Source organism: Pituophis catenifer, unplaced genomic scaffold (genome assembly GCF_029215685.1).
Source record: "Pituophis catenifer annectens isolate HBS135680 unplaced genomic scaffold, rPitCat1.0.hap2 SCAF_2, whole genome shotgun sequence".
Classification (NCBI taxonomy): domain Eukaryota; kingdom Metazoa; phylum Chordata; class Lepidosauria; order Squamata; family Colubridae; genus Pituophis; species Pituophis catenifer.
The window spans coordinates 196,026,792-196,045,606 of NW_027256882.1; the positions used below are offsets into that span (position 1 = coordinate 196,026,792).

At 38.9% G+C, this 18,815-nt stretch overlaps 1 protein-coding gene across 1 annotated transcript in view; it reads right to left on the reverse strand.

Moving 5' to 3' along the window:
• TNKS (tankyrase) overlaps positions 1–18,815 on the reverse strand; it is a 107,146-nt gene that overhangs the window by 22,074 nt on the left and 66,257 nt on the right. The window contains exons 9-13 of the mRNA XM_070938478.1: positions 16,475–16,596; positions 15,190–15,281; positions 15,021–15,099; positions 4,435–4,606; positions 1,125–1,204 (exon numbers count right to left, since the gene is read on the reverse strand). Coding sequence (XP_070794579.1) covers positions 1,125–1,204; positions 4,435–4,606; positions 15,021–15,099; positions 15,190–15,281; positions 16,475–16,596 — 545 coding nt within the window. The remainder of the gene's footprint in view (positions 1–1,124; positions 1,205–4,434; positions 4,607–15,020; positions 15,100–15,189; positions 15,282–16,474; positions 16,597–18,815) is intronic.

The following is an 18,815-nucleotide window of genomic DNA, read 5'->3' on the forward strand; positions in this document are numbered from 1 at the left end:
TTTTTAGCTGCAGAGTGCTTCTGGATGCCAGGGAGGGCAAAAATAGGACGCGCGGAAGGTTTGGGAGGCCAAAAACAGGCCTGTTTTTAGCCTGCAGAGTACTTCTGAACACCGGGGAGGGCAAAAACAGGATGTGTGGAGGGTTTGGGAGGCCAAAAACAGGCTCGTATTCACTCTATAAGATGCACAGACATTTCCACTCATTTTTGGGGGGGAGGGGGGGGAGTGCATCTTATAGTCTGAAAAATCCGGTAAATAGCATTTATTCAAGAATAGGACACTTTTCAGTTAGGAAAGTTTCAAACCCAGTACAGTAGAACGGTCACGAATGCTTCTGACCATGACCAAATTGGGTTCCAACCAAAAAATTCACTTCTTTTTTTTTTTCCGCAGACGATTTCCCCTTCCATGCCATTTTATTTTGTAAGCGTCAAATTTCCGAAATTAGGTTCGGATCACGACCAAATTGGTTTGTGACCAAAGTTATGGAACGAATTATGGTTGTGACCAGAGGTTCTACTGTATTACTTTTCACAATATTAACTACTACATATATATTTAATGTCAAAGACTGCTTTAGCACAAAATATTATACTCTCCTCTAAGCTTGATTTTCCTGTTTTCATTAATTAATTAATTAATTAATTAATTAATTAATTAATTAATTAATTAATTAATTATATTTCTATACTGCCTTTCTCCCGTAGGACTCAAGGCGGTGTACAGTCAAGAAAAATATAGACACACAAACATCATAAAATTGCTAATTAAAATTATTACTTAGTTTGGTCAATCAAATAAAACCCAGAATTAGATAATTAATTATGGTTTATAACTTTATCCCAAAGTGATGATGCATTGTGGTTAATTATTTCTGCTTTAAAAAAAATCTAACTTAAAGTAACAGTTAAGCACAATTAAGACTAATCAGGGTATAAGGCAGGAATGCAATACTAATTAGCATTAATAAAAAAAATAAAAATTCTAACAACCTAAAAATTGTAGGACAGAAGCATTTAAGTCCAATGACCACTGTAGACTATCATCATAAAAAAAATTCCTCATTGTATTTCAAATGGCCATATTTATCTTCAATTTCTTATAATTCTTAAATTCCAACATACCTTTACAGTTTCTAAATCTCCAGCTTTAGATGCTTCCAACAGTCTATAATCTACATCAGAAGTATGTACTGGAGTATTTTCTATTTAAAGATGAAAAAACAGTAAGCATTGTGACTTTATAGGACATATTCAGGTTAGAAACTATTATTAACGCTCAGTATAACAGTATATTCTTTCTAGCATTGTGATTATAACTGAGCTATATATATGAACCTTCCCAATTCAAATCTCATCCCATGCATAAATTCATGGACTTAGCATCAGACCCAATATTGTAGATCAAAGTAAGTATAATTAAAGGACTTAATAGTGCTAACTTACTAATACTTAAAACATTTAACTCTATATACATATATATGCAGCAACCATGCCATTCCTTTTTAGATGGACAACAGCAACTTAAGAAATGAAGGGCATCACATTTTGAAAAAAAAGAAGGAAATGTAATTAAATCTAGTTTACAACAACATCATTCATTGTACTACACCTGTAGGAAAATGTGTAAATTGGAGATTTACACATTGCACTTCCCAATTTTTTATTCCTTAGCACCTCTTGCACTCTTGTAATCAGCACTCTACCAAATACTTCCCAGACAAACATAAACTAATCTCCTGTAGTTTTTGCATTCACACTTTTTCCTTTTTAGTGAAACCAAAATCACATTCTTCTAATTGTCAGACATAGATACATTCTTCACATATGCATAGTAATATCCCACAGCCTCTTTATAAGACAAGCTCATTCTAATATCTATAATTATATCCTTACCAATTTTTAACATTCTAACAGCTATTATGACTGTAATGTTTTTTTTTCTTGGACACCAAAATTTTTAGCACTTGTTCAATTTTACTTTTTGATATAGCACAATTATACTTTCCAAACTCTAAAATACTCTTCCTACCATGTTATTTATCTAATTTACAGAATTACCCATTTCACCCAAGATGACTCTAGTCGATGTATAACAAATGGGTAAAACCACATATACAAATAATTTTAAAAAGTAAATATTATAAAAAGCGTAGATTCATAAATCCTAAGTGAAGAGAGGATAAGCATAACCAGCTCAGGATCTAAGCATGTCTGTAGTTCCCCAGGACCCACAAGCTGGTAACATAAGCAGGTGTTGAAGACCTTCTGGTATGTCAAAAGGGATGGAGCTAATCTAATTTGAGGAGGAAGAATGTTCCATAAGGCACATCGCAGAAAGCACATCTCCTGAGACGCACCAAATACAGGTTCATAGTTGATGGTACCTACAGTATGCCTCTCTGTCAGATCTAATGAGGCAGACTGATATAACCAGGGAGAGGCAGTCCCTCAGATAGCCCAGTCCCATGTCATGAAGGTTTTTAAAGGTTAAAATGAGCACCTTGAATTGTACCCAAAAGAAAACTGGTATTTTATTTTATTTTATTTTATTTAGAGAATTTATATGGCTGCCCACTCACTTTCAGTGCCTTTAGGAGGCTTCAAAAAAAATGAAAATCCAATATATAAGGAGTAAAAACAATAGCCCCACCCCAACCCTCCTGGCAACAACAAGCAATCAAATTCCTTCATTTGTTTCATCCCAATTAAACTGAATCACTTTTATTTTGAATTATTTTTACTGGTGCCAACAAAAGGGAACATACGTTGCCCAGGGTTAAATTGTGGTGTTGAGAAAGGTTGTTTGCTTGCAGATGTTTAATTATCTGACAAGGTAACATCTTCAGTGCTAGTGAGTGGGGGTTTTGCTCCGTTTATATAAAGTAGTTTCGCCTGCCAGTGTTAGTGCAGATGTGGTTTTCTCCTTGGTAGTTCCTTAATTAGGGTATTTTTTACTGCTTATTTGTTTTTCTGGTGTTAATCCCTGTTGGTTGCTGGAGAAGATGTGTTCTGGTCTTTTTTGTTTCCTTCTTAGCTTTTTATCGTTCCTTTGAATGGTCTGTAAATGTGGTCTACCTATATATGCCTTTTGATAGCCAATTTGTCTGAATGTCAAAAATCTAGGAATTCTCTAGCATTTTAGATTTAATTTGGTCTAGTATGCTTACGATTTCCCAGTTGAAACTATGGTTGAATCTGACCATGTGTTGTGAGATTAAGGACTTTTCACTGTGTCTTCTGACTGCTAGCTGGTATTCATGGATGTGTTCTGCTAGTCTTCCTCCCAGATGTCCTACATAGTATGTTGAAGATGACTTCCTTTTTTTCCTTTTAGGGCTACCAGGTCTTTAGGGTTATTTAAGATGTTTTGGAGAGCTCTGGTTGGTTGGTTTCTGTGCTACGGTGTTGTCATGTGTTTGCAATATCTTTTATCTTTTTCATAGCTTGTGTTGGTTGTGCTGTAGTGGGCTGAATGGTCAGGCACTTTTTGATAAAGTTGTGTGAATATACATTTTGTTGAAAGATGTAATAAAGGTGGTCTTTTTCTTTTTCTTAGGAACTCCTTTTCCTTAAGGTAGATAAAACAGTGCAGTAATAACCACAACAGGACCATCCAAATGTAATGAACAAGACCTCTAATTCCAAATAAAAAACATGATTAAATGCATCACTGCATGCTTAACATGCAGTCTAGAACAGAGTCCGGCTTGGCGGCCCGGCTGTGGGGAGAGAGGGGAACTGGGCTGCACGAGCGATGGGCTGGCACACACACACAGTTTGACTTGCACGAGCGACAGCCTGCCAGTCACATGGTCCAATTGCAAATAGCCCACGGCCCAGTAGTAGGCTGTGGCCCAAGGATTGAGGACCCCTGGTCTAGAAAAATTTCTCAGCTCAGTCTCTGTAATAATCTTAAAACTAGAACAGTTTGTTTGATTGCCTATTTTTTGTATTCCTCTATAATATAATCAGAACCATGCATTTAAAATAGCTGGAAGTGACAAGCTGTAGGAAACAGACACACATTTTCTATCCAGATGTTTATTGTTATTTTGTTATTTAATAATAAAAGATGAGAGACATGAGCAGTTTTACGAAAAAGAGAAATTAAGGCCCACTAGGTTTATGTAGCAGAAAATAGCAAGCAGCAGGAAACAGTCATGCACATTTTCTGTCCAGATTTTTAACGTTATTTTGTTCTTTAATAAAAATAGAGGGACATAAGCAGATTTACGAAAAGAGAAATTAAGGCCCACCAATTGACTCATATTTTTATTTTAAAGTTATTTTTTCACACTTTTAAATTGATAATAATTTTGCAGAAATGCAGAGCAAGATATTTAAAATGAATTTCAAAAAACTAAAATTAGAACCAGACTTTCTTCTGAAAATCAAAATTATTCTTCTGTTGTCAAACAACAAAAATACCTACCATTCAGTATTTGCTGCACTGCTTCATTGCCCATTTGTGCTGCTGTGAAACCTTGTAAGGAGATGATGGAGGGGTCGGAGCCGTAATTCAACAGGAGGCGACATGTCTGCAAGTGACCTGCCAAAGCAGCCCTGTGCAAAGGAGTCTGTCCAAGTGTGTCCAGTGCATTCATCTAAAGGGAAAAATGAATAATATGTTCATTTATACATATGTGTTAATTTGGAGTATTTATATAACATTTTCCACTGCAAGCTTATTTATTATTTCTATTTCACTTCATAACCTACATGTGATAGACAGAAACCAAGTTAAATGAGATTATATAGGATATTCATTTAGTTGCCCTCAAACTGCAGTAACTCATTTAAGATTATAAATGATTATACTGCTGCTACCTATACTACTTTGATAGTGTTTCTTTCATGCACAATAAGTGACATAATGGGATTGTTAGTAATGGAATAATGATGCTACTAAAAACTACTTATAGCAATTATAGTATCATGTGTTCAGAAAAGAAAAATGCCCTCCCCCCCTTAGACCTTAATCTAAAGATTAACCTTATTGAAAAAAGAACAGATTTTTCAGATTGCTAGATATGTGTCTTAGACATGCAAGAAGGCCCAATCAGCCAGGGAATTCCATCTGCTGGGGTCCAGGAAAAGAGCCTTCTCTGAGGTCGCTCCTGCCCTTTGGAACATCTTGCCCCCACCCTCCACCTGAAATCAGGTCGGCTCCCACTCTCCTGCCACTTGGCCTGGGGCTCTAATGATGAAGGAGAATGCTGGAGGTAGTTAATAATAGATTCTCCCCTCACACCCAAACTCATCCTCCTTCCTCATCTTTTACGAACTATTACGCTCTGGACATTTTGGACCCCCCCCCCCACTATGTTCCACTCACGCCCTCGCTGGTAGGAGAGACTGAACACCATTTGAAAGAACTGAGAGATTTTTGTATCCCAACGGGGAGGATAGAACATTGTTCCCGTTAACCCTTGTAACGGGACCGGCCGTCGTGAGAGGATGGTTGGCTATTAGCCTCTGTTGGAGAAAAAGAACATTGGACTTTCTCCCTGTCGTGAGAGGACAGTGGAGTCCAGCTCTACAAATGGACGTTTTGTGATCTTTATGTTCAGTTATCCCTTTGGACTATGATAGACCCCCGGACTGGCCTTTTTCCCATCTCTGGTTCGGTTGATGCTCCAAAAAGCCGACCTTCTTGCGCTGCGAGACTCCCCCCTCTCGCAGGCCTGGCCCTCCACATTATCGAGGGCCTATCTTGATCTTGATGACGGGCTTTGGAACCCCGAGAGATGGCATGTAGCGAAGAGGGGGTTGAGGGGTTTTTTAGGAAAATTTTTAAAAAATTTTTTAAGGGGACCCGGGAGGGAGGGGGGGGGGGTTGTAAAAGCGGACCTGGGGGGGTCCAGATAGCGACTGAGCGGGATGATGGGTCGATTAGTTGCAGCAGGAGGGTCGCGAAAGGAAATTTAACCGGGAAGCAGGGGGATGACAGGAAGGGCTGTGAAATTGAAATAATGAGTGGGAGGGGCAGGTATGACAGACGCAGGGGGCCATATCAAGTGTCGGGGGTGTGCATACGCTGTTTACGAGCGATTGCGCACTCCGGCCCCCGATGCGTGACTCGTGTCCTGGGTTGTGTAGAGTCTCAGGCCCTGGGTCCGCGGCTGATGTTGTGTAATGCCAAATTTAATAAATTAAAAGAAAAGTATGGTAGCAGTCAGATATACTGTAGAGTAACAATGTAACAAAGCAGTGCATTGAGAACAGCTGGTTTTACTTCATTCTATATTGAATGACAGTCTTCTCATAGATCAAGGTATTCTCAACGGTTTCATCCAGTGTCACAGCTGAAAAGCATTCATTTTACAAACACAAAGACAAACACAAACGGTTGATACTTATCATCTATCACTCCATTTAACTTGACAGAATTAGAAAACAGAAAAGCAGATTTCTAATTAAAATTTCTTAAATATATTGCTCTTTATCTGTTTGCTTTTTTTCTAAAAAAGATGTTAATATAGTAGGAAAATGACATTCAATATAGGCAAGCTATAAGATACAAAAATATAGCATGAAACTATGAACATAGTAAAATATATAATTTAGACACAAAACTCCATTTATATATTTGGAGGATGTCATAAAATAAACCGGTAAAAGAATTCTTCATATTTCAAATTAGTTTTCTTACAATACAAATATTGTATTGTTGTGTAATGCCAGGTCGGTGGTTAATAAAGCCCCCCTCATTTGTGACCTTATTTCGGAGGGGGGTGCAGACCTGGCAGGTATTACGGAGACCTGGTTGGGCCAGGAGGGGGGGGTCCCCCTCGTTGAGATGTGCCCGCCAGGTTTCCGTGCATTTCATCAGCCAAGGGCCCAGGGGAGGGGTGGGGGAGTGGCGGTGATTATTAGGGAAAGTCTTTGTCCGAGGGAGACCACTGTTCCTCAGATAGCCGGATGTGAGTCCCTCTGTGTAAAGTGGAGCCGTGGGGTGCAGATGGGTTTGCTGACTACGTACCTGGCTCCCTGCCACGTGGCAGCGACCCTGCCCGAGCTACTCGACGTCATTGCCGGGGTGGCGGTTGATACCCCCAGACTTATCATCATGGGGGATTTCAACCTTCCATCCGCGGGTGAGGCGTCAGAGGCGGCTCGGGAGTTCATGGCTTCCATGACGGCCATGGACCTGACCCAGTTAGTTCAAGGCCCAACTCACATAGGGGGACACACTCTGGACCTGATTTTTGTCTCTGGTCAGTGGTTGAATGATCTTGGTAGAGGGGACCTAGATATTAAACCCTTGTCATGGACAGATCATTCGCTCCTCCAACTAGACTTTCCTACCGCCGTCCCCCGCCACAGGGAGACGGAGCCAACTAGATGGTTCCGTCCCAGGCGCCTGATGGAACCCGAAAGGTTCCTGACGGAGCTTGGGCCGTGCCCTGAGACCCTAACACACGACTCGACTGAAGAGCTGGTGGCCGCCTGTGAAAGGGCGGCCGCTGGAGCTTTGGACCGCGTCGTGCCTTTGCGGCCTCTGACCCAATGCCGATCTCAACTGGCTCCTTGGTTCTCTGAGGAGCTGAGAGAGATGAAGCATCGGAAAAGACGCCTAGAGAGCATTTGGAGGACTAGTCAATCCGATTCCGACCGGACACAGGTGAGGTCTTATATCAAGACCTACCTAGTGGCGATAAAAGCGGCAAAGTCTAACCACTTTTCCGCTCTTATCGCATCTGCAGAGAACCGCCCAGCCGCCTTGTTTAGGGTGACCCACTCCCTCCTCCGGGGGGGAGTGCGGGAAGATCCCTTGCAGGGTCGCGCTGAGGATTTTGTGCAATTCCTGCATGATAAAGTCGCTCGGATTCGGGATGGCTTGGACTCCGACTGGATGAGTCCACGGGAGGAGACGAGGGCAGGTCTTGAGAATGTTACCTGGGAGGAGTTTGATCCTGTGACTCCCGAGGATGTGGACAGGGTTCTGGGTAAGATTAGTGCCGCCACGTGTTTATTGGACCCGTGTCCCTCCTGGTTGGTGCTGGCCTCCCGGGAGGTTACACGAGGCTGGCTCCAGGGGATTATAAGTGCTACTCTGAGTGAGGGTGCCTTTCCTGCCGCCTTGAAAGAGGCGGTAGTGAGGCCCTTCCTCAAGAAGCCTTCCCTGGACCCGGCTGAATTAGCCAACTATCGTCCAGTCTCCAACCTTCGTTTTGTGGCAAAGGTTGTTGAGAGCGTGGTGGCACGACAACTTCCCCGGCACCTGGATGAAGCTATCTATCTAGACCCGTACCAGTCGGGCTTCAGGCAGGGGTACAGCACTGAAACGGCATTGGTCGCGTTGGTGGATGATCTCTGGAGGGCTCGGGACAGGGGCTGCTCCTCTGTCCTAGTCCTATTAGACCTCTCGGCGGCTTTTGATACCATCGACCATGGTATCATGCTGCAGCGGTTGAGGGGGTTAGGAATAGGGGGCACCGTTTTGCGGTGGTTCTCCTCCTTCCTCTCCGACCGCTCGCAGTTTGTGTTGGCAGGGGGACAGAGGTCGACCTCGAGGCATCTCGCGTGGGGAGTGCCGCAAGGGTCGGTCCTCTCGCCTCTCCTGTTCAACATTTATGTGAAGCCGCTGGGTGAGATCATCCGTGGTTTCGGGGTGAAGTGTCATCTGTACGCTGACGATACTCAGCTGTACATCTCCACCCCAGACCACCCCAACGATGCCCTTGATGTGATGTCCCGCTGCCTGGAGGCCGTGCGGGCCTGGATGGGGAGGAACAGGCTCAGACTCAACCCCTCCAAGACCGAGTGGCTGTGGCTTCCGGCGCTCCGATATAGTCAGCAGGTGCCATCGCTGACTATTGGGGGTGAATCCTTGCCCCCCAGAGAGGGCTCGCAATCTGGGTGTCCTCCTGGACGCACGGCTGTCTTTAGAAGAGCACATGACGGCCGTGGCCAGGGGGGCCTTTTATCAGGTTCGCCTGATTCGCCAGTTGCAGCCCTTTCTGGATCGGGACGCCTTGCGCACGGTCACTCACGCCCTTGTCACCTCCCGGTTGGACTATTGTAATGCTCTCTACATGGGGCTCCCCTTGAAGAGCACTCGGAGGTTCCAACTGGTCCAGAATGCGGCCGCGCGGGTGGTTATGGGTGCAACCCGTTGCGCCCACGTGACACCCCTCCTGCGCGAGCTGCACTGGCTCCCAGTGGTCTTCCGGGTGCGATTCAAGGTGTTGGTTACCACCTTTAAAGCGCTCCATGGCATAGGACCTGGGTACCTTCGAGACCGACTTCTGCCACCAATAGCCTCCCACCGACCAGTCCGCTCCCACAGAGAGGGTCTCCTCCGGGTGCCATCAGCCAAGTTATGCCGGCTGGCGACACCCAGGGGGAGGGCCTTCTCTGTGGGAGCCCCAGCCCTGTGGAATGAACTGCCCCCCGAAATACGAAAGATTCCCGACCTCCGGGTGTTTCGCTGCGCTCTGAAGACCCTGTTGTTCCGCCAGGCAGGGCTATTAACATAACGTTTTAAATTGGGGTATTTTAAATTTCTGGGATTTTAATTGGAGCCTAATTATTTAATGATTTTAAATTTTAAATTGTTGTCGTGTTTTTTGTGTTTTTAAATAGGCTGTACACCGCCCTGAGTCCTTCGGGAGAAGGGCGGTATAGAAATAAAATTATTTATTTATTTATTTATTTATTTTTTAGTTATAGCTGATAATTTGTATGTTACAGTGTTTCATTTTGATTATGTACATGTTTTTATATTGTTTTATTCTTTTTAATATTGTAAGCTGCCCAGAGTTACCTTGTGGTTAGATGGGCGACATACAAATTTAATAAATTAAAAGAAAAGTATGGTAGCAGTCAGATATACTGTAGAGTAACAATGTAACAAAGCAGTGCATTGAGAACAGCTGGTTTTACTTCATTCTATATTGAATGACAGTCTTCTCATAGATCAAGGTATTCTCAACGGTTTCATCCAGTGTCACAGCTGAAAAGCATTCATTTTACAAACACAAAGACTTACAAACACAAACGGTTGATACTTATCATCTATCACTCCATTTAACTTGACAGAATTAGAAAACAGAAAAGCAGATTTCTAATTAAAATTTCTTAAATATATTGCTCTTTATCTGTTTGCTTTTTTTCTAAAAAAGATGTTAATATAGTAGGAAAATGACATTCAATATAGGCAAGCTATAAGATACAAAAATATAGCATGAAACTATGAACATAGTAAAATATATAATTTAGACACAAAACTCCATTTATATATTTGGAGGATGTCATAAAATAAACCGGTAAAAGAATTCTTCATATTTCAAATTAGTTTTCTTACAATACAAATATTGTATTTTCCTACCACTGAATCAGGAGTGAAATGCTCCCGGTTCGGACCGGATCGGCCGATTCAGTAGCAATGGAGGCGGGTGGTTCGGACAACGGGTAGCAAAAATCCCTGCCCCTCCCCCCCCCATGCCGAGCATCATCAGAGGCTTTTTTTTTTTTACTTTTAAAAGCATTTTTCTTTAAAAGTCTTCGGCCGAAGAGGTTGTAAAAAAAATGCTTTTAAAAGTAAAAAAAAAAAAAAAGCCTCTGACGATCAGGCAACTCAGCTGGGATCGTCAGAGGGTTTTTTTTACATTTTAAAAGCATTTTTTAAAAGGTAAAAAAGCTGAAGCCTGAAGCAAAAAATGGGTGATGTAGGCAAAAAATGGGAAGTGGGGGGTTCATTTTTGGGAGGGAGGGAGGGAGGGAGAAGAAGGAAGGAAGGAAGGAAGGAAGGAAGGAAGGAAGGAAGGAAGGAAGGAAGGAAGGAAGGAAGGAAGGAAGGAAGGACGGACTACAAATCTGGCACTAGAGGCAGCTTCAGAGGATAATCCAGGGTTGGAAGGGACCTGGAGGTCATCTAGTCCAACCCTGCTCCAGCAGGACATTGTTTCTGTCTTTTGATCCCCGTCACATGGTTACATAACCACGCCCACCCAGTCACATGACCCCACCAAGCCACGCCCACAGAACCGTTAGGTAAGAAATTTAGATTTCACCACTGCACTGAATTCATTTTTTATAAATGAAAAATCACATATTTGTAAAGAAAACTGAAATGTTCCAAGCACTGCATTAGGCCTCCATATATTAAAGGGACCCTTACTCTAAGTATATTCCATTAAAGTTTCTTTGATCTTTGGTACATACCAAAGACCACTAATAGCACAAAATCTTGCTCACAATCAAGAGTATTTTTTAAAAAAAATCATGATGTGGTGTTTTTTTTTTTAATTGGAAATTATTTGCCTCTGTCAGGAATGTAACACAAATCATTAACTTTATCTTTAAAAAGGAGATAATGTATTATTAAGGCAGATATCTTGTTTTCAACTAGAAGCCAAACATATTTAAATTAGAGCTATATGCCTTTAAAATAGAAAGTTGGGCAGTAATTTTCTTGCTAAAGGCAATAGACACTATCATTCTCTCCATTGTTGTTTATTTTTATGATTTTTTCCCCTAAATTTCCATTTAGGAAAAAAGCAAGAAAGAAACGAAGAAGAAAACAAGGAAGAATATATATATACCCAAATATATCCAAATAAAGAAAGCAAAAACAATTTCTGCTTTTTCTTGTTAGCAATAAGGACTATTCTTGCTATAGATTTAAATGTTCAAAATATGAGCTCTCAATTACAATATTACTGATAATAATTGAACACTGTCCAACTGCTATGAAATGGACAGTGGAAAATAAAAATATTTTATGATAGCGCAAAACCAATTTATGCCTCTTGCTGAATATATCCCAATCAAAACTATTCGTCTACATAAACTTTAATTAATTTTTAAAAAGACACTTCATATCTACACTAATTCTGCATTTTGCCTATTCAAAATTAATTCAGCACTTAAGATGATATTAAATTAAAACTCCCAACTAACAGAAGCAAAACAGATTGAGGGATAACATGGTCACATTCATTAGTCTTAAATGAAAATGAAATGTCATTAAATGAAAATGTCTGTAATGTCCCATTGGTTTTCTTATGATACCATACACAATTTAAAGCAGTCTTCTCCCATCTGATGCCTATAAGATGTGTTTAACTTTTATGTCCCAAAATTCTTGGCCAATCTGTATGTTATTCTGCAGCAATGCAACTGTCAGTATACAGAATAGCATTCTGTTCTGCCAACATCTGTATCACTTTAGCAGTGGAAACAACAGTTTCCAAATTATTTGTTTTCTAGAGACGAGGATATAAAGAGAAATTCTCAAGTATTTTCTCCTCAGATAGATGACAAGAAGTTGTACTGGAAGTTTCTTTTGGATACTGAAGACAAGATATTAGAAAATGACTGATTGTTACCTAAGGAGCAAGGTAAAAAGAACAATGCACAACTCTCCCTATATATTTAAGCCTCCCAACAGAGATTTAATGTGACCTTATTAAAGCTAAGCAAACAAAAATGGCAAAATACTAGAAACCTACATCACAATTTTAAGTTCCTATCAGTGTAAAAAGAATGAAACCAGACTTCCTAATATGTAAAAGCCCTCTTCCATGTTTAGGGATTCCTGGGAGTGATATTGGCATTAGGTTACCTCAACCTCTGCTAAGATGAAAAATGTGCGTGTCCTCACTAGGGCTCAAGGTCTAATGTAATTTCTCCTTTCCACCAATATTTATACATCAATAAGTTCCATCTTTCCCCATTTGTATGACATTAACTTTGCTCACTGCTTCCCATAGCCACTAATAAGCAAGCATACAGGCAATGCAGCGTCTGGATGCAAAAAGATTGTCTGCATGTGGACTACTTCCTTTACAGGTAGTCCTTGACTTATGGCCATAATAGAGCTCAGAATTATGGTCATAGGTTGAGGCATCATGTTACTGGACCGCACTGTCATTTTGGCATTAAGCAAAGTTCTAATTTGCCTGGCTTTTTAAAACATATGATATCCTTCCAATTTTAAAAATATTCTTGTATTTTAATTACTAGATTTTATGACTATTTGAATTTATTTTGCTATATCTGTACTTAGCACAAAGTAAATCAATTTTGTGATCTTTTATATTAATGAGACTATAAACTAAAAATTCACTATCATCAGTTAAATATTCAGTGGCTAGACTTGGTATTCAATCAGCAAGAAGCTCACTTGGGAAACGCATTATAATTAACAACCTGAATGAACAATTACAGAACCATTTTGCCATTTAAATAAGTGCAAAGAATCTTTCCTAAAATGCTTCCCCACAGAAAAATAGAAAAAGGAAACAGCTGCTTAGAAATCCAATACACTTGCAAAGTATTTTATGGTCCTATAAAACCTGCTTAAAACAATGTCTACAACAGAAAGCTGGAGAATAGCACTTGTATAATACATGCCTAAATTATAGTGCACCTGTCTTACAAACAGTTAAAGCATTGTTGAAGTTAAAACTCTAAGAAGCTATAATATTGGATAGACAAATACTTATTTTATATGCAAACTGCAAACATCCTGGCCACTGCTGAATTGTGCATTCTCTTCCTTCATTTACAATCCAAGATAACAGTTTTACTTTATCATACTCTCATGCATAGTAAACTGTATCTAAGAATTGTAATCTTAGCTAAGCACATTACTTTTAATAGTAGAACTGTGAGTTATCACAAAACTTTTGAGTTATCTAATATCTTGTTGGTTAGATATCATCACTAGATGCTGATGCATCTCACTCAAACTTTATATATAATCTCAAATAATAATCTGAACATACTGGAAGTATGGCTTGTGAGTAAGTCAGCTTTCCAGAAAAGATTGAAGAAATTTAGGAGCACATAAAATAGGTGATGCTGTGAAATGTTTTTTCCCATGCTTACTATAAATGCAGTTACAGCATCCATATATCTAATGACAACTTAAACTCTCAAATTAAATTATTCCATTAGAAAGAATTATTAGCAAGCCTATACTTGGTTCAAAATCAATGAATGGAATGATATTTAATTCCTCTGAAGGATACTTCAATAAATATGATAAACTGATCCATTTCTCTAAAAATCCACTCATTAACTGAATAAAAATATTCTTTTCTAATATGTTGTCCCAAGTACCTAACAGAATAAATAAGCATTTATTGACTAATAGAGCTGCGCAAGTCTTAAGATTTAAAGGTGCTTCACTCTACATAGGCATATAAATGCAATAGCTTCTGCATAGTTTCCAAGTTATGAAGAATGGCAGGAGTTGCAGACATATACCAGATCTTAGGCATATATTTGACTTTGAAAATCCTACTGATTAATTTATTGAATTTCACTTAAAATGTACTAAAAGGAAATGGATAACAACCTTCACAATGAGAATTACAGCCACATATCTCATTTTTAAAAAAAGTCTTACTATCACATGATCCCAATGATTTAATTAACATTTACTTAGCATATTGTTTGATTGGAACAGAAAGGCATGTCAGGAAAGAAATGTCAGGAATGGGAGCAGATTAGAATCTATGATGAAGATGTACTCTTTCTATGTTATTGTATCAAACACTGCTATGGCAATATCAGGAAAATAATCATAGGATTTTGTTTATTAAATCTAATGCATTATGAATGAATTTAACAGAAAAATAAAAGGAAATGTTTTATCCGAATTCTTTTAAGTCAAAACAGACTTCTATTAATTCTGTATCAAGTAGAGATGGAATAAAATTAAATACCTTTCCCCCCGCTCCCAAAACCCACGTCTCTAGAAGTTTATAGTAGATAATTTCAGAAACACATATGACAAATAAATCTGACCAGGAAATATATACAATATAATATTTCCAAAGACTATCTATTCATATTCTGTAAGGAACAAGACGAAATGCTGAGCATCCACTCCTGAAACAGCTATCCCTGCTACTGGATCCAATCTGGGTCGGTCACTGGGACCAGATGTATCCATGTTACTATTAGAATAAGCAGGAGTCATAGGTGCTTATCACACACACGAGAGATCACACACCACTCTTCCCATCCATTGCATTATTTAAAATACAGAACAATATTTACCTTTGCTCCATGCTTATGAAGAACTTCCATAACATCATTGTGTGCTCGTTCAGCAGCCACATGCAATGGAGTCATGAAACTAGATTGGAAAAGAGATAAGATTAACAGCTCTCAAAGCTTGCCTGTTCCATCTAAATGCAAATATTGCAATTTCAAAGAATAAACGTACTCCTTGTTTTTTTCATTGACATTGGCTCCTTTCCGAAGCAGTAATTCAGTTACTTGTTTCCGTTTAGGGTGAAGAGAAGACACAGCACAGTGCTGCAAAAGAGACAGCATTGTATGAGAAGATGATAATATAATGTAATATATAATATAATAAAATGTAAGCCACCCAGAGTTGCTGTATTAGTGAGATGGGTAGCATGGAAATTTAAGTAAATAAATACATAAACAAAATAAAAATATGTTCATTTAACTTAAGAGTATGGCACTTTTGTTGTTGTTGTTACAGTAGTTGCAAAGTCGTGTCCAACCCATCTAGTAAAGCATAATTTACGTGATCTCCCCTATTCTTAGCTCTCTCTTATCTTTCCTCAAAAATTAGTACCACATGAGCCATGTGAACAAATCTTTCTCAGTCACTTTTTAAATATCCTTGGTTGATTTCAGCCTGGCTTACATGTCTCAAATAGTAGATAGTAAATTGAATAAGCACAAGAGAACAACCACCAAAATCCCACATACATTTAGTCAGCAAGTTTCCAGCAGTCCTCAAAGGCATTATGAACAAATTAGAATAGGTCTAATACTTACTACCTAGACTGGTTTTATTTTTATTTTTATTTTTTCTGGAAAGGAGCTAATCTGTTAGGTTTTGTATCTGAGGGAGCAAGATTTCAATCGGAATTTACCATATTTAGAGAGAATGAGAGGTAAAATATTCATTTCAGCTCCTTCCTTTTTTCATGCACCGAATCAAAGAACTATTATAAAGAGATAGCCTTCTCTACCATTACTTCCACTAATCATAACAACATTATGTTTTTATCCCATTTTTTCTTCAAATGACTATAGGTCCCTGACAAGGATGTCTCCCTTAATTTTATCCTATAACAAAATCTCATAGTAGAAGTTTGTACAGGAAGGATGAGTGGTCTCAAACTGCCCACTGAATTTCCATAGCCAAAGGTAGCCTTAGACTTGGATTTCCTCAACACTATTCCAATATCTTAATTATAGTGTGATTACATTTTAACAGATTACTTTCACAGAAGAGATAAAATATTGAAGGGACTGCACAATACATTTCAGAGAAAAAAGAAAAAAAATGTTTTGGGTCAATGGAAGAGATGTTTCCATCAGATTTTTTTCTTAACATGACATTAAATCAATAGCAGGTCAAGCATTAATTTCTAAGAGGTGAAACTCTATGTATAACTATTGGTATGACTGTACCAGAAAATCTTAAATGTATACACAGCTAAAGCGGAAGAGTGACTCCATGATCTCACCAGTGCTGTCTCATGAGATTGTGGCTGCTTAAAATTAATGACCTCCAAAGCAAGTGTTTTCTTGACTTTGGCTAAGTCAGCTTCCCTTGCTGCTTGTAATAAGGAATGTCCTTTGAATTCATCTGCAGAAGGGAAAAAGACATAGTTATGGGTGATAAATATCTGTTGTAAAACCAGATTTATAACAGTGGTGCAGAAAAATAATGTAGAAGGGAAAAAAATCTCTAGTGGACTGTCCCAATATATTATCTCAAATAATTCTTGTGAAAGACAGAAAAACATCCATGATTTAAGAAGTAAAGGCAGTTTTTAATCAAAATAGTTTTCAGTGCAAAATAACATTACTGCAGATACAGTTTCTCTGATAGTCTCTGAAGGTTATTTCAATTCTTTTGACAACTTCAAATAAATAAGGTAGTCAAAACAAAAATGGATGGCAAACAATTTTAAAACAGAAAAGGAGCGACTAAAATTGCAAATGTGGCTCAGGGTATGCAAATGCCAAAAAGAAAGAAAAAATATAACATCTTCACATATAACCTGACTGAGGTTAGATTGAATCTCTAATCTAAAAAAGAATCTTGAGACTGTAGTAAACAGTAAACAACTCAATTAAAATTCAGTGTGCTAAACTATGAAAAAGACAAATCCCACATTGGGGATTCATTAGGAAAAGAATGAAAATAAAAACTACAAATATGTCTTTCTATTCCATAGTCACATTTAAAATATTATATATATATATATAATTCAAGCTGACACATTTCAAAAACAGCTTTCACAGTGTTAAATACAGCCATTCCTCATTTAGTGGCTACTTGATTAGCAACCATTTGCAAATATAAAAATATAGTAATAAATGATATTAAAAATCATTTTCTGACCAAAGGGGAGAAACAGATATTATACAAGATAACTTTATCTGAATGAAACAGCAGCAACTAGTGATCTTCACTGTGTTTCTCTCTCTCTCTCAATCACTTAGTGATCATTTTTCTTAATGCCCAAGTCATTGGAATATGATTGCTAAATGAGAGGGTGTAGTACAGGGGTGTCAAACTGGATTTCTTTAAGGGCTGGATCAGCATTGTAGTTCTCCTCCGCAGGCCAATGAGGGGAGGAGGGAAGAGATGAGACAGATGTCTCCTGCAGCACCCTGCTAGCCAAAATGGGGCATGGGGGGGCACACACTGCCCCCCGTGCCCCATTTTGTCTGCCAGAGGCACCACGGGCCGGTCCTTTGCTATTTCCAGGCTGGCCCTGTGGCCTGGAAATAGAAAAGTGCTATTTTTTCTGTCTTTCACAAGCATTACGTACATCTGATAAGCGCACCGTGGGCCAAATCTGGACCACGGGCCTTGAGTTTGACACCCCTGGTGTAGTATATGGAAAGGAAGCAGATAATCAAAGAGATAGTGGACCTATCCTATCAACAAATTTTTCATTTGGGAGTTTTTAGGCCAGAAAAGATGTAAATTGTAAACAAGATATAGAGGCCATAACATCAATATACACAATTATGTACTGAATGGAGAAAAACTACAATGAAAATGGATCACCAACTGACTCGGTGCTTTATGAAATTATAAAAATTGTCACACAGATACATAGCAATACCTAAATGAGTTAGCTAGAAAAGTATGGAAGGACAAATTCATGGAAAATTAATGTTTTCAATGATTACTAGTTTTGATATCTATAAATATTAGCTCCAGTACCTGAGATAATAGCACTTCTGAAAACATTAGGCAGAACACTGCTAACACTCGTACTGATAGGCTTCCTTTTAGCAGTGATTGAGCAATGGTCAGCTGGACCAAAAACGTCTTAAATTCCACAAAGTTCCTAGGCATTTATTTTGTAAGTTTTATTTACAAAATAAAACTTTTTTGTAAGCTCCCAATAATGAGGAAGTGATGGTGATCGGGAATTATGGTATAAATTAAAACATTACCTCTGTAAAAGACAAGGTTAGGTTGGTCCCGACCATGCTCACTTTTAGGAAAGTCTTGAAAACCAGGCTGTTTTTTTGAGCATAGGAGTTGAGAAAGCAACTGAGCCAATACTGCTGGTATGTGGTATCTTTGGTAGCCACTCTATGCTTTAGTTGGTCCTGATATCTATTTTTTCTTACAGTGTATTTTTTAATTTTTTGGTAGCCTCCTGGAGTCATAGTACTGAGATGGGTGGCCACATAAATAAATTTAGATTAATAAGTAAGATTAAATAAAGTAAAATGCATAGGCATAAATCCTTTAAATTTCTCAAATGTTACCAAAAATTCATCAACTGATGGCGAGATACCAGATTAGTCTTCCTTTAAAAGAACAGAATATTGTTT